At 41.6% G+C, this 16,571-nt stretch overlaps 1 protein-coding gene across 2 annotated transcripts in view; it reads left to right on the top strand.

The window, feature by feature from the left end:
* MRPL53 (mitochondrial ribosomal protein L53) overlaps window positions 1-16,571 on the top strand; it is a 65,724-nt gene that overhangs the window by 32,305 nt on the left and 16,848 nt on the right. Inside the window, exons 1-2 of one of the 2 annotated variants that reach the window (XM_033929533.1) lie at window positions 8,000-8,170; window positions 10,568-10,680. In XM_033929533.1, the coding sequence (XP_033785424.1) occupies window positions 8,079-8,170; window positions 10,568-10,680 (205 nt within the window). In that variant the 5' untranslated portion in view covers window positions 8,000-8,078. Of the gene's footprint in view, window positions 1-7,999; window positions 8,171-10,567; window positions 10,681-16,571 lie in introns of those variants that run through there. The other variant, XM_033929534.1, reaches the window with a different exon arrangement.

The raw sequence follows: 16,571 nt of genomic DNA, 5'->3' as shown, positions 1-16,571 counted from the left end.
CTTCCTCCTCTCCCCTTCCCTTCCCTCCCCTCCTCTCCTGGATCCGACCACGGCTTGCTGCCTCAGTGCCCCCACACTGGTACCCGGTTTATTTTTCCAAGCCAGTCTTCAACACTGCCTTATTGAAGAGCTGCCTGCGGCTTGCTCTGGACTTTTCCCTCTGACCCGGCCCTCCTTTCTGAAAACAGGAAGTTACATCAGAAAGGGGTGGGCTGGATCAGAGGGAAAGGTCCAGTGAAGGCAGCCTTTCAGTAGGACTACTGCTGGCTGCAGGGCCAAAGACTGGCTTGGAAAGTTAAGCTGGGTGCTGGTGCAGGGAGCAATGGTCGTCAGTCGGGTCCAGGAAGGAGAGATGCCAAACCATGCAGAGGGGGGAGAAATAGGGAGAGAATTAAGAGAGGTGAACCTGGGGCTAGAGGGAGAGAGTTGGATCTGAGGGAGAGAGATTGAGATGGACCTGGAGGTGGGGAGAGATTTGTACCTGAGGGGAGGGGGAGAGAGTTGGACCTTGGTAAGGGAGATAGGGAGATGCGGACCTTGGGGTAGACAGGGGGAGGGAGAGAGAGTTTGAGCTGGGCACATCCAGGCTGTAGTGTCATACACAAGTAGGAAGATCTTGCATTCTCCAGGGAAAACTGTTCCAACAACTGATAAAGAAACCCATACAGGATGCTGTACCTGCTGCTAACAAATGGGGACAGTAGTGGCATAAGAACATAAGACTTGCCGCTGCTGGGTCAGACCAATGGTCCATCTTGCTCGGCAGTCTGCTTACGCGGCGGCCCCAAGGTCAAGACCAGTGCTCCAAATGAGTCCAGTCTCACCAGTTTAGCATGAACTTGTCCAACTTTGTCTTCAAACCCTGGAGGGTGTTTTCCCCTATAACAGACTCTGGAAGAGTGTTCCAATTTTCTACCGCTCTCTGGGTGAAGAAAAATTTCCTTACGTTTCTACGGAATCTTTCCCCTTTCAACTTTAGAGAGTGTCTTTTCGTTCTCCCTACCTTGGAGAGGGTGAACAACCTGCCTTTATCTACTAAGTCTATTCCCTTCAGTATTTTGAATGTTTCAATCATGTTCCCTCGCAGTCTCCTCTTTTCAAGGGAGAAGAGGCCCAGCTTCTCCAATCTCTCACTGTATGGCAACACCTCCATCCCCTTAACTATTTTAGTCACTTTTCTCTGGATCCTATCGAGTAGTACCGTGTCCTTCATGTACGGTGACCAGTGCTGGATGCAGTACTCCAGGTGAGGGCGCACCATGGCCCAGTGCAGCGGCATGATAACCTTCTCTGATCTGTTCGTGATCCCCTTCTTGATCATTCCTAGCATTCGTCACCACAGTGCATTGTGCAGATGGCGCCGCCACAGCGCATTGTGCAGATGGCTTCATGGACTTGTCGATCAGAACTCCCAAGTCTCTTTCCTGGGAGGTCTCTCCAAGTACCACCCCGGACATCCTGTATTTGTGCATGAGATTTTTCTTCCCGACATGCATCACTTTGCACTTATCCACATTGGAACCTCATCTGTCATGTCAATGCCCATTTCTCAAGCTTGATTGTCACGTTGCAGATCTTTGCAATCCCGTGTTTTCACTACTCTGTATAATTTCATATCGTCCACAAATTTAATCACCTCACTCGTTGTACCAATGTCCAGATCATCTATAAAGATGTTGAAGAGCACAGGTCCAAGCACTGAGCCCTGCGGCACCCCACTGGTGACGCTCTTCCAGTCTGAGAATTGTCCATTTACCCCCACTCTCTGTTTCCTATGCTTCAGACAGTTTTTAATCCACGTGAATATTTCACCCTCTATTCTATGGCATGCAATTTTCCGAAGCAGTCGTTCATGTGGAACTTTGTCGAACGCCTTCTGAAAATCCAGATATACAATGTCTCAAGTTAGGCACTTTGATATTGTTCATGAGCATCAATTCAATAACAGCATCTTGGGGCCAAGATTTATTTACAGAATACTAGTGTAAGTCAGCATTGATCTCTTATGCCAGGTCTGTGGCTGCTATAAGTGGAACCCAACCATGCTCCATCCCGTGCTCTTCAACATATTTATAAACAACCTGGAAATTGGTACGATGAGCAAGGTGATTAAATTTGCAGATGATACAAAGTTATTCTGTTGTAGTTCCTTCCTATTTCTCCTACTGTAAACCGCGTCGAGCTCTACGAACGTGGAGATGATGCGGTATACAAACCTAAGGATTGGATTAGATTAGATTCGATTCAGAGTAATGAGGATGCAGAAAGATTGCGACGACCTGCAATGTGACATAAACATGCTCGAGAAATGGGCCGCAACATGGCAAATGAGGTTTAACGTGGATAAGTGTAAGGAGATGCATGTCGGTAACAAAAATCTTATACACGAATACAGGATGTCCGGTGCAGTACTTGGAGAGACCCCCCAGGAAAGAGACTTGGGAGTACTGGTCGACAAGTCAATGAAACTGTCCGTGCAATGTGCGGCAGTGGTGAAAAGGGCAAACAGAATGCTAGGAATGATTAAGAAGGGGATCATGAACAGATCGGAGAAGGTTATCATGCAGCTGTTCTCGGCCATGGTATGTTCTCACATGGAATACTGCATCCAGCACTGGTTGCCGTACATGAAGAAGGGCACAGTATTACTCGAGAGGGTCCAGAGAAGAGCGACTAAAATGGTTAAGGGACTGGAAGAGTTGCCGTTTAGTGAGAGATTAGAGAAACTGGGCCTCTTCTCCCTTGAAAAGAGGAGACTGAGAGGGGACATGATTGAAACATTCAAGATAATGAAGGGAATAGACTTAATAGATAAAGACAGGTTGTTCACCCTCTCCAAGGTAGAGAGAACGAGAGGGCACTCTCTAAAGTTAAAGGGGGATAGATTCCGTACAAACATAAGGAAGTTCTTCTTCACCCAGAGAGTTGTAGAAAACTGGAATGCTCTTCTGGAGGCTGTTATAGGGGAAAACACCCTCCAGGGATTCAAGACAAAGTTAGACAAGTTCCTACTGAACCACAACGTACGCAGGTAAGGCTGGACTCAGGGTACTTGTCTTTGACCTACGGGCCACCGCGTGAGCGGACTGCTGGGCACGATGGACCACTGGTCTGACCCAGCAGCGGCAATTCTTATGTTCCTAGCGATGAATACGAACATAAGAATTGCCACACTGGGACCACCAAAGGTCCATCAAGCCCAATATCCTGTTCCCAAAAGTGTCTCAAGTACCTACCTAGCTCTCAAGTAGTAAAACAGATTTTAAGCTGCATATCCTTGGAATAAGCAGTGGAATTCCCCAAGCCATCTCAATAATGGCCTAAGGACTTCTGTATTAGGAAAGTTTACAGTGAACTGGCAAGACTCAAGGTGAACAAAGCCATGGGACCAGACAATTTGCACCCAAGAGTGTTCAGAGAATTGAGCGATGTCCTGGCGAAACCGTTGGCTGAGCTATTCAATCTCTCCCTAAGTAAGGGGAAAGTTCCCCTGGACTGGAAATTAGCTAATGTCGTTCCTCTGCATAAAAAGGGTTGCAGGGCAGAGGCTGCGAATTATAGACCGGTGAGTCTCACATCAATAGTATGCAAACTCATGGAAACACTAATTAAAAGCAAATTGGACACGATCTTGAATGAAGGGACGTCATGTACCTGGACTTCAGTAAAGCTTTTGACAGTGTCCCACACCGCAGGCTGCTAAGCAAGACACTAACTGCATGGGTCAATGATTGGCTGAGTGGCAGACTTCAGAGGGTGGTGGTTAATGGTACCCTCTCTAAAACATCGGAGGTGACCAGTGGAGTGCTGCAGGGCTCGGTCCTGGGTCCACTCCTTTTCAACATATTCATAGGGGATCAGACTCAAGGTAAAATAACACTATTCGCCGATGATGCCAAACTATGTAATATAGTAAGTGAATGCAGTTTACAGAATTATATGGCACAGGACCTGCTTACATTGGAAAGTTGGTCCTCAACCTGGCAGCTAGGCTTCAATGCTAAGAAATGTAAGGTCATGCACCTCAGAAGCGGAAATCCATGCAGGACGTACTTCTTGAACGGAGAAACTTTAACTAGGACTTCAGCAGAACGAGATTTAGGAGTAATCATCAGTGCAGACATGAAAACTGCCAATCAAGTGGAGAAGGCTTCATCTAAGGCAAGGCAGATATTGGGTTGTATCAATAGAAGTTTCGTCAGCCAAAAGCCTGAAGTCATAATGCCGTTGTACAGGGCCATGGTGAGACCTCATCTGGAGTACTGTGTGCAATTCTGGAGGCCACATTACAGTAAAGATGTGCACAGAATTGAATCGGTTCAGCGGACGGCCACCAGGATGATCTCGGGGCTCAAGGGTCTCTCGTACGAAGAGAGACTGAACAAATTGCAGCTCTACACTCTCGAGGAACGTAGGGAGAGGGGTGACATGATCGAAACATTTAAGTACCTCACGGGACGGGTCGAAGTGGAAGATGATATTTTCTTTCTCAAGGGACCCTCGGCCACAAGAGGGCACCCGCTCAAACTCATGGGCGGAAAATTTCATGGCAACACCAGAAAGTATTTCTTTACAGAGAGAGTGGTTGATCATTGGAAAAAGCTTCCAGTGCAGGTGATCGAGGCAGACAGCGTGCCAGATTGTAAGAATAAATGGGATATCCATGTGGGATTCCTACGAGGGTCAAGATAAGGAAATTGGGTCATTAGGGCATAGACAGGGGGTGGGTAGGCAGACTTGATGGGCTGTAGCCTTTTTCTGCCATCATCTTCTATGTTTCTATGATACCAGCCTATATGGCCTCCAAACTTCCACCCTACGCCCCGAATCGACCGCTTTGCTCACAAGAAGAAAAGCAATTATGCATTCCCTCAGGATGCGCAATCCACCTTGAGAATGCCCAAAAAAGATCTAACTTGCACTACATACTGTGTCTCTGGAACAAACTACCTACCCGTATAAGATCACTAGGTCTACTGACCTTCAGGAAGGCAATAAAATTCACCTCTTCCCCTGATCCTCTATGAAAGTGCGCGGACCCAAATTCCATGGACCTGTTGATAAAGGGCTCGACTCTCCACTGCCTCAAGTCTCAAACATTGATGTGCTTCATTCTATGTCTGACCATGTCATGTTTGTTAACCAATATTCTACCACACTATATCACGCTGTTCGCCATCCTTATCCTACTATACTTTACTGTAAACCATATTTATCATACTTTATTGCCGTACTATGTTAGTCCTGCTACAATCTCTCATACCATGGTTGCCACACAATGTTGCCGTTTCTTGTCTTCTATGCTGTTTCATCATGCATGCTTGTCTAACCATTTTGTTAGTCATACTATGCTAGCCATGCTCTGTAATACTATTATCATGCTATGTTTTGCTGAAATATGCTCGCCATGCTATGTATCACCATACCATATTTTGTCATATTAAATTTTTACCATGCTTTGTAAACTCTATTTTGACAACCTTGTCAAACTTCCCCAGGTACATTAGATAGCCTATGAGCCCACTGAGACAGACAGGGAAAAATGCTTGAGTACCAGAATAAATTCATTTAACCATTCTGAGCTCTTCTGGGAGAACGGTATAGAAAAGTGAATAAATAAATACATCTATTCACTCACTTTTACCCATTCTACATCACTCAGGATTTTGTAGACCTCAATCATATCCCTTCTCAGCTGTGTCTTTTCAAAGCTGAAGAGCCCTAACCTCTTTAGCCTTTCCTCATATGAAAGGAGTTCCATCCCTTTAATCATTTTGGTCGCTCTTCTTTGAACCTTTTCTAATTCTGCTATATCTTTTTTGAGATATGGCAACCAGAACTGAACACAATACTAAAGATGGGGATGCGCCATGGAGCGATACAGAAGAATTATAATATTCTTGGTTTTATGTCCAATCCCTTTCCTAATAATTCCTAACATCCTTTTGCTTTTTTGGCCATTTCCGCACACTGGAAAATTTCAGCAGGTTTTGTCATCTTCCTTCTTTGCACCCCTGTGTATTTAGTAATACAGTATTGCCACATCTTAATTCCTGTCATGATCCAGACTCTAGCAAGGATCGGGAGGTCCCATCTGGTCACCTCTGATCACCCTGGTCACTTGGCTCACTTCTGGTCACTTTGAGTCACCGCGGGTCACGCTGGTCACTACCGGTCACATCAGGATACTTTGCCAGCATTCATCTACGAGGATCACCTTTAGAGCTGATAGCTCTCACTTTTCTCAGGCAACTTGTCCTGGGTGTCTTGTTAGTTAGTCCCTTTAGGATGAAACTACCATTCCTTTTATAAAGTGTTGGGACTTCCTTTATTCTCTTTCTCCAGACTCACGATATTGACTCTTAGGATATTGAGTCTTCTTCCCCTTTTGGGTTCCTTTTAATCCCTCAAAAGGGCATCTTTTCAGTATGCAAATTCATATGCAAATGATCAGCCATTATTCTCTTCAAGGCTGCTCTCTGTCTTCAGACTCATGCAGTCTTCCTAGTTTCTTGCTGGGAGCTCTTCCCCAGATCTGAAGTTCCTGGTGACGGAAGATATATACCATCATAATTACCTACACCTAGAAAAGAGAAGTGATTTATAATATACTCAAAATAAATTATAACACAACTATAAAACTTTTAAAAATCTTTTTGGATTGGATTTATTATCCTCGATATACTGCTATTATATACCTGTTCCAGAAATACCTAAACAATTGACCCGCACTCCCTCTCCCTCCCTATTCCACCTGAACTTACAGCACTGTTATAAATATAATCTGTTATCTTCATCTTATCGTAACTTTATGTTGCTATTTATCTCCAACAGGTCCTGTCGGACATTACCTACTAAAATGTATATATTACATTTTCGCTCGGCAAATTGTATTTCTATACTATTGCCTCCTGAGGTCTCTGATCTCTGTATTTCCTCTGAATATCTACTTATTGTATTTCGCTGAATGTCCAGCACTCTTGATTGAAAACTGCCTAGAAGTCGCAAGATTGTGGCGGTATAGAAGAATAAAGTTATTATTATTATTATTATGATGTATTAAGCGGTTTACAAAACTACTAGTAAACCAACTACAATAACATTAAATAAAATCATATTAACTGATTAGCCTATCATACAGCATAAATAGTTCTTACCCCATTTCAATGTCTAACCACAAGGCCTTACCAGTAGCCTTAAGAACCTCAAGCACCAGCATGGCTTTGAAATGTACCCTAGCTATGTGATTGTTTGTGTAGCATGTCTGGGTTTCCCCCCCCATAGTCTCCTGTATGCACGCGTTCTTGCTCCACTCATTCTTATAATACCCCCTCTACATGTCCTTTTTTATGTATATGCCTTATCACGTGCTTTGCTTTACCACCACTTTCTTTTCTGCATCTTTGTCATCTTGGATTTAACTTTGGTTACTCGCCTTTCTAAACCCAAGTTCAATATAAGTTAAAAAAAAAAAAAATAGGTACAAGTATTTCACTTTCCTTGTTTCATTCAGCTCTCACAAATATTTTCCTAAGAACAAAATGCCAATTTTTGGCCATCTCCCTTGAAAATTATACCAATTTCATAGTCCCTAATGAAAATTACCCTTAGTACAGAACCTTTTACAGTCCACTATTGTATTGCACAAAGATTTTCATATTCTACCAGGTGCACTGTACTTTCTTATTTTAACAGTCACTAATCTAAAATATTGATTTTCTCATGGGATTAACATCTCTCTTTTGGAAGATTTCACAAACTAGATTCAATTTTCCCCCAACAAGAATATGTTCCTTCTTAGCCACATTCTATTGCCTTCAAATTTCCAGAAACAGTATTAAAACAAGAAGTCAACAGCACAATAACATTATGGGGATGAACGAAAGTCACTTCCGATATACGTAGCAGAGGCCTAACGCAACTTTCCAGAATGTGGGACTAGGATTCCCATCGTCCCATGCGCGAAGCATTGCTTTAGTCAGCGGGTTTTTTCGGAGATGTGTTGTATGCGAATTGTAGTTCTAGTGCCTCATTGGCCACCAGTCGAAAAGGTGAAAGGATCAGTTTAGCAGAGCAAGATGGCTGCGTCCAAGGCGAAAGTGCTGCTGAAAGCAGTGAAGAATATTTCAATCCGGTTCTGCCCCTTCGAGTCTAACGTGAGCACCACACGGTAAGAATTTGAACGCTGGTGTTCGTGCCGAGAAGGTCACAGGATGGAGAAGATTTCCCTGCCCATATGGCCGGGTTCGGGGCTCTTTACTTTCTAGAGCCCCTTCCTAAAAACGTTTGAATATCGCTCCCAGTTATAGGATTCCCCAGCTACGTTGGTTGTGTTGAAAATGTACTGTTTTGGGTTGGATCTAAGGTGATATGCAGGAGAATGTTGACTGACAAGAGGTAGTTGGATGTATACTTGCTCTTTGTTAACTATCAGACGTTACCGTAGTTATGTCATTTTATTCTGCTAATCTGTCATCTATGATTTGTATGTGAAGTAGGCTCATAATCTTAATGATAGATCGGTGTTAACTACTATATGGTTGGTGTTGAGCTGTAGCAGATACCCTGAGGATAGACCATCCGAAAGAGTGAGATTAAAGGTCAAAGAATGAGATTTTTCTGATAGATCAAGTTCAAGTTCATTCGTTCTTAATGAATCGCTTATTTAGATTGCTAAGCAATGTACAACATAATATAAATGTACAGATAAAATATTAGTGCTGACGTACAAAATGACTTTTATATTGTGGGTTAAAACTTACAAGAATTGTGGGGGAAAATGGGGAGAAAGTTACAATGTTTAAATAGGAGAGAAAGAAGAACATAAAAGGAATGAACAAAAAAGGGGGGGAGGGGTAATTTTGGCTACTTAAATAAAAATTGTTAATTAGAAAGCTAGGAATCATATGCATCTTTAAAAAGATATGTTTAAGGTTTTTTTTAAATAAGGTTAAATCTTTTAATTCTCTAATGTATTGAGGTAGAAGGTTCCATGATTGGGGGGGCCATTACAGAAAACATGTTGTGCCTTCTAATTCCTATAACTTTCATTGAGGGAACGGAAAGAAGATTGTGGGAAGTCGAGCGGAGAGATCATGAAGTGCTGTATGGGATTAACCACCTATTAATAAATTGTGGTTCATTATAACTCAAGGCTTTAAAAACTAAAAACAGTAATTTAAAAGTAATGTGGTGGCTTACCGTAAGCCAATGGGATTTAATCAACAGAGGGGTAACATGATCATATTTTTTCGCAGTTTCACGGCAATATTTTGGATTAATTGCAGCCTTCTTTTTTCTTTTTGAGTGATATTAAGAAGGAGGGAGTTACAATAGTCTATTTTGAATATTACCAAGGAATGTATTAAAATATTAATAGATTTAGACTCTAGGAATTTGGCAAGTGAATGAATTAAATGTAATTTATAAAAACATGATTTAACAATATTGCCAACATGTTCATGATAGGTAAGTTTATCATCAACGAAGACGCCTAAAATTTTTATAGTGGTGACCAATTCCAATTCGGTGTTGTTGATGGAAAACGGAGTGCTTAATGCTATATCCCTTTTCCAAGAAAAAAGCATCGATTTCGTTTTTTTGAGGTTTAATGGCAATTTATTTGTGTTGAGCCAGTTTTTTATTATTACAAGTTTATTGTTGATAGTTGTAATGTCTTCTTTTTAGATTTATACCATGAATTCACTAACCCTCTCTTTTACCAAGGCGCACTAGCCATTTTAGTGTGTGCTAAATGCTGATGTGCCCATAGACTATGGGTTCCTTTTACGAAGCCGCATTAGCAGTTTAACGCCCGTAATAGCGCACGCTAATTTGCCGGCCACACTAGCCACTACTGCCTCTTGAGCAGGCGGTAGTTTTTCGGCTAGCGCGGGGTTTAGCACGCGCTAAAAAGGTGCATGCGATAAAGCTGTTAATGCGGCTTCGTAAGAGGAGCCCTATAATGGACATGTTAGCGTTTAGCGTGCACTAAAATGGCTAGTAAAACGACCCCTAAGTGTCACAGCTTTACCATTTCTTTTGGGGTGTGTGTGGGAAGGGGGGGGGGGCAACTTAAAAACTACATTTGCTTTTCATTTATGCCTCTGAAAGTAGACAGTGGGAGGCAGTATGAAAACAATTTAAAAATAATTTGCCCAGGCAACTAAGCAGTTACCTAGGTAAATTCTCCAGATTGAAAACTCATCCATTCAGAAACTAAAAATATATGCGTTCCACCGCATATACAATATATGTCTTAAGTGCAGGGAACTGGGATGAGGCAGAGAGAGACAAAGTAGACAGCAAAGTGTGCCGATATTCCTTCCTACTAGTAGGGCCACCTGCCGTTTCCCTTAAACTTTTCTCTTTACAGTAAAACAGTGATCAGGATCAGCATGCTGGCGTTGAGGCTCTAATAAATGAGAGAAGGGGGCCCAAAAACATGAAAGTGAGAGGATCTTCAAATGAGTGTGACATGCTCCTCCTATATGAGTGAGACTTTGCATCTCTGCTTTACTAAGTAGGTGTTCATACATTACTGATTTATTTTTTCTGTTCTGTACAGAGAGTTTCTTCATGCTATCAGCAGTGAAACAGCTCGTTCCAGCAACATAAACTGTGATGTGACAGTAGATGTGAAGCATGACAAATCTGAACCAGTCATTGACATAATTTTTGGTGGGTTGGATGTGAGAAAACAGGTTTTTTTTTTTCAGCATGCTCTAAATGTGTTGATAATTTTATTGAGGGATTTGCGTATGTTTGGAGGACATAAGGAAGAATGTTTTAATAAAGTATGCATTAAAACTAGTTACATGAAAAATGGCTAAAATTGTGTGGGGTATACACAGATTAAAATTAAGCAAGCTGGAGTAGGTTTTTGACCACTTTTTGACCACTCAACTGGGTGGTGTGTGTGTGTTTCCCAGTTGTCTGGGGTTAGGAGGGCCATTCACTATCCCTGCTGTCATACATCTCTCATGGTGGTGGTGTCTATATTTCTGCTTTTTCTGCTTACTCATCTTGAACTGTACAGGCCATGAGAGGGGAGAGGTGCTGGCAGCAGAGGGAAAGAAATAGGTAGGGTAGGGAAAGAGGAGAGTGAGGGCCTGAGTGGGAGGTTAAACAAAGGTGAGTTGCTAGGGGCATAGGATAGAGAGAAAAAAACTAAGGGCATAAGTGGGTGGGAGGTGAGAGAAAGGTGAGTGAGGGTGTACATGAATATGGGGAAGAGAAAAATGAGTGAAGGCTTCACTCTGTCTCTCTGGTGCCTCTCACTGCCTGCAACTACTGCTCTTTGCCCTGCACAGTGGTTTCAAGTACTTATTTTAGGAGTGCTATTCGAGTTTTAGATGTGCATGAACTGGCATTTAGATACTTATATTGGATAAACATCTAAACCCAATTTAAAAGCCAGGATATATACATTTAAAACTCTAGAATAGTGGTTCCCAACCCTGCCCTGGATGATCACCAGCCAGTTAGATTTTTGGGATAACCCTAATGAATATGCATGAGAATGATTTGCATATAATGGAGATGACAGGCATTCAGATCTGTTCCATGCATATTCATTAGGGCTATCCTGAAAACCTGACTGGCAGGGTTGGGAACCACTGCTCTAGAACATACATATGGGGACTACGGTATTCCACATATATACACACAAATCTATATCCTAGAGGGGTCAAAATACACAATTCTTGGTGGAGAAAAAAGACGCATTGCCAGAGTGTTGTGGTAAGAGTGGAAAGCGTAGCTGGTTTTAAGAAAGGTTTGGACAATTTCCTGGTGGAAAAGTCCATAATCTGTTATTGAGAAAGACATGGGAGAAGCCACTGCTTGCCCTGGATTGGTAGCATAGAATGTTGCTACTCCTTGGGTTTGGCCAGGTACTAGGGACCTGGACTGGCCACCATGAGAACAGGCTACTGGGCTTGATGGACCATTGGTTTGACCCAGTAAGGCTATCCTTATGTTCTTATATGTATGATTATAGTCTTTCAACAACTGTGGATGGGCAGACTGGATGGACCATTTGGCCTTTATCTGCTATCATATTTCTATGTTTAATAGGAAAGTCATATCAGATAGAAGAGATGTGAGTAGGTAACTGTAAAAAACAAACCACACCATGAATTCCTTCTCTCACACCAAGCAGCATCATGGGGTAAAGACCTAGAACAATTACTTTCACCCTCTACTTATGAGGAATTTAGGAAACGTCTAAAAACACACCTGTTCCTAAAACATCTTGACAACTGATCCACTTATCTCTTTCCCCTCAATAGCGACCTACTGTCCTTTTGATCACTTTTCTCCTCAACAATGAATTTCCTGTCTAATTACTTCTCTTTCTTCTTCCCCTCTTGAAATCAGTCAATTTGTACCTTTGCTTAATCTTTTGTAAACCGCAGAGAACTTCATGGTATTGCGGTATATAAGCTGTTATTATTATTATTATAAAAACAAATCCTGGGGCAGCACAATGTGGCAGTGTTTAAAGTAGAAAACTCACAAATTGCAATAAGTTCAACAAAAGGTCCAACCCTCCTTTGAGCAGTTCAATAGTTTAAATCAGTACTTGGTAATGTATCAATCAATAGTAGCAGCCTTTTTAAATTAGTTAATGATCTATATCAGTGTTAGTGTGCCGCGAGATGTTGCCTGGTGTGCCGTATGGTGCAGACACTGATTAGGCCTCAGGCCGGGTCCTGCACGCGCTCCCATGAGACTCCCCCGGTCCCCGCTGTTCAGTTTCGATCTTCTGCTCTGACGCAACCGGAAACAGGAAGTTGCAGCAGAGCAGAAGATTGAACACTGAGCAGCTGCGCGTGCGCGGCTCTTTGGGAAAGCGTGCATGTCGCCGAAAAACAAAACCTACAAACTAAGATGAGGCGAAGGGAGAGAGCTGGCTAAACAGTAGGATCGATTGGGCAGGCGAGTGGTGGCTGCGGGGACCATGCGATCGCTCGTGTTCCCGGCTGAAATTGGAAGGAGGGAGTGAAAGGGAAAAGGATTCTGGGCCAAGGGGATGAAAACGGAAAGAAAAACCCACAGCAGGAAAGAAAGGGAAGGACAGGCAGGTGAGCCAGATGCTAGAAGCAGGGGGGGGGGGGAAGAAAGAGGGAAAAAAGCTAGATGGGGTTGAAAAGAAGAGACACACTGGTATGAAGAGGAAGATAGGGGAAATCTGGACACAGGAAGGTAACAGAAAGAGGGGAAATTATGTGCATGGGGCATAGGGACAGAGACATAAAGGGGACATGCCATGGGGATGGTATATGGACACAGGGGGGGGGGGAAATGGCAGATACATAGGTGAGATATTAGAAATGGGGAAAATAGGAGCACAGAAGCGAGATGGTTTGTGGAGATGGGACAGGGACCGAGCTCGCAGGCTCCAGTGGCTTGCACAAATTACATTGTAACGTGCCATGAAAATAAGAGGGAGGAAGGTAGATAGATAAGCTACGTGAGAGGAGCTGAAGGGTAGTAGAAAGGAACAGATGGTAAAGGAGGAAGGGAAGGGTGGTGGTGGAAAGGAATAGGACAGACATTGAAGGAAGGTGGAGAGGAACAGACCCCAAAGGGAAATGTGGAAGACAGAGTGGGAAGAAGACAGATGCCAGACTATGGGGGAGCGGAGGGAAGAAGATGGGTGCTAGACCAATTGGGGGGGGTGAAGGGAGAGGCACAATAACAGCAAATGGAAAACGTAGAGAGAAGACACACAGTGGATGGAAGGAATTGAATGAGAAGATGTGGAAAGCAGAAACCAGACAACAAAGGTAGAAAAAAAAATTATATTTATTTATTTATTTTTTGCTTTAGGATAAAGTAGTATATTAGTTGTGTTGATAAAAATTTATAAACAAAGCCCTGCCAGCTGAACATCTCTTTCTCTAGTTCAGCAGCAGGAACTTTGATTTATAAGAAAGGAATAAGCAAAATATTACAGTACTAAGGCTTATATGGATGCAGCGGTGACGGTGACGGGGCGGTGAATGGGATGGCAGTGGCGGTGACGGGGCGGTGAAAGGGATGGCGGTGACGGTGACTGGGCGGTGAAGGGAACGGCTGTTGACGAAGAGCTACGTGTGTGTCTTTCTTCGATTCCAGCCAGAATATCAGCTTTGTGTTCAGCCAAACAGGCCCAGGTTTCGCACTGAATAAAGTATTTTATAATTTTTCACTATTCTGTTTACTTAATATTTCATAATAAAGTAATTATAAAATACTTTCTTTGTGTTTATTTGATTCCTATTCAAGAGAATTACTTTATATATAGTCAATATAGGCACAGAGTTAAATTTTTTAACATTTTCTAATGGTGGTGTGCCTCGTGATTTTTTTCATGAAACAAGTGTGCCTTTGCCCAAAAAAGGTTGAAAAACACTGATCTATATGACATAGAGACATTCACTGACCCTTTTGAAGGATCTGCTCTATCCGCAAACAGTTTGGCCGACTATTTCAATTCCAAAATACAAAAATTAAGATCTTTAACCCTCACTGGTGCTACCCTATCCTACAGGATTTTGATGTTCCCAGAGTTGATCTGAGTTGGAACAAGTTCACAGCTACTGACTGGCAAACATTTAGTAAATTATACAATAAGTATGCTAAATCATGTAGACTGGACACCTGCCCTCCAAATGTTATGAAAACCGCCCTGGTTAATTTTAAGGCTAAGTTGCTGACTTGGGTTGATTCTTTATTATCCTTAGGAAAATTTCCAGTGGAACAAGGAGGTCATATTATGATTACACCAATTTAAAAAAATGCTAAAGAACCATCTAATATTGCATCTAATTTCAGACCTATTGCTAGCATCCCCTTGACCACCAAATTATTGGAGGGGGTGGTAAATGTTGAAATATAACCTTGGAAAAATTGGAATAGATTAAATTTATAATTTTTGGTGGAACTCCTTATGTCATATTTATAAAATGGAGAGACTTATTGCAATACAACAGGGTTGTTTAAGGACATTTCAAGATATTGGGGAGCCATTAACAAAGTATTGTAATGATTAGAAAAATTTTGTTTCCCTTAAATTTACAAGTTCAATTATGGGGTGGGAGGGAGGGTATTTTTATTGTTACATGTTGTATAAGTATTGATTTATATGATAGATAAGGGTGGGGAGGGGGGAGATAAGAGAATACTATATGTATCATTGTTGATTATTAAGTGATATATTTATGGTTATTTGTATGGATATGTTATCACACTTATTATAAGTTTAAAAATGAATAAAGATTAAAAAAAAGAAAAGAAATATAACCTTTTACATGACAACCAGTCAGGTTTTCGATCAGGTTACAGCACCGGAACAGTCATAGCTTCACTGTTTGATTATCTGCACTCACTTTTCAGCAAAGGATCAAATGCTATGATTTTGCAACTTGATCTGAGTAGTGCATTTGACTTGGTCGATCATATCATTCTAGTTTCCTTGGAATCCATTGGAATCTTGGATAATGTCCTGAATTGGTTCTTTGGGTTTCTGGGAAAAAGATCCTATCGGGTGTTTAAGGATGATACTCTCTCCTACAGTTGGGACAGGGCTCCCCTTTATCCCCCATCTTGTTCAACATCTATCTCGTCTCTTTGGGAAATTTTCTGCAGAGCTTAAAGCTCAAATTTTACATTTATGCGGATGACATTACAATAGTCATTCCGCTAATTTGTTTTGCATCTGAGTTCATAAATTCTCTATCACTTATTTTAAATCAGGTCGAACTTTGGATGACTGCTATCAAATTAAAATTAAATACAGAAGAAACTAAATTTTTCCTAGCAGCCCCTAAAATCAAGGAAACAATGATACATGTGAATGGGATGGATTATAATATTGAACAATCCTTAAAAATATTGGGAGTAACTCTGGACAAACATCTTATACTGGAAAAACATTCTGATTTAGTATTTAAGAAAAGTATCTCGGTGCTTTGGAAACTCCGCACTATTAAGAAGTATTTTGATGAAGCCTCTTTTCGTCTGTTAGTTCAATCTTCCATCCTGAGTATTCTTGATTATTGTAACATCATATATTTGGGTGCTTTCAAAAAAATTCTCAGGAAATTGAGGGTGGTTCAGAATACAGCTGTCCGCCTTATTTTCGGCTTAAAGAAATGGGAACATTGCCCCCCTTTTATCAAAAGCTTCATTGGTTGCCACTGGAATCCAGAGTTTTGTTTAAATTTTCATGCATTTGCTACAAAACAGTATTTAGCATGTTACTGGGTTATCTTACTCCTCATTTTACTTTGAGTTATACTAAAAAGAGTTCTCGAAGAATACACTAGTTTGCATTTACCTCAATAAAATTATGTCGTTATGAAAGGTTCCTTGAAAAACCTTTTCTTTTCAGGCGGCCAAACTGAATTTATGGCTGGCCAAAATTGTGTTAGAAGCTTCCTCTTATCTCGATTATAGAAAACAGATAAAAACTCAATTATTTAACATCCTGGGTTTTTAATGTATCTTATTCTTTTAATGTATCCTTTTTATGTATTCTTTTAATGTATCCTTCCTATATTGTATGTATTTATATTGCATGC

The sequence above is a fragment of the Geotrypetes seraphini genome, chromosome 2 (genome assembly GCF_902459505.1).
Source record: "Geotrypetes seraphini chromosome 2, aGeoSer1.1, whole genome shotgun sequence".
Lineage (NCBI taxonomy): Eukaryota > Metazoa > Chordata > Amphibia > Gymnophiona > Dermophiidae > Geotrypetes > Geotrypetes seraphini.
Note: the sequence above shows the minus strand (reverse complement) of the source record. Positions and strands in the feature narration are given on the sequence as shown.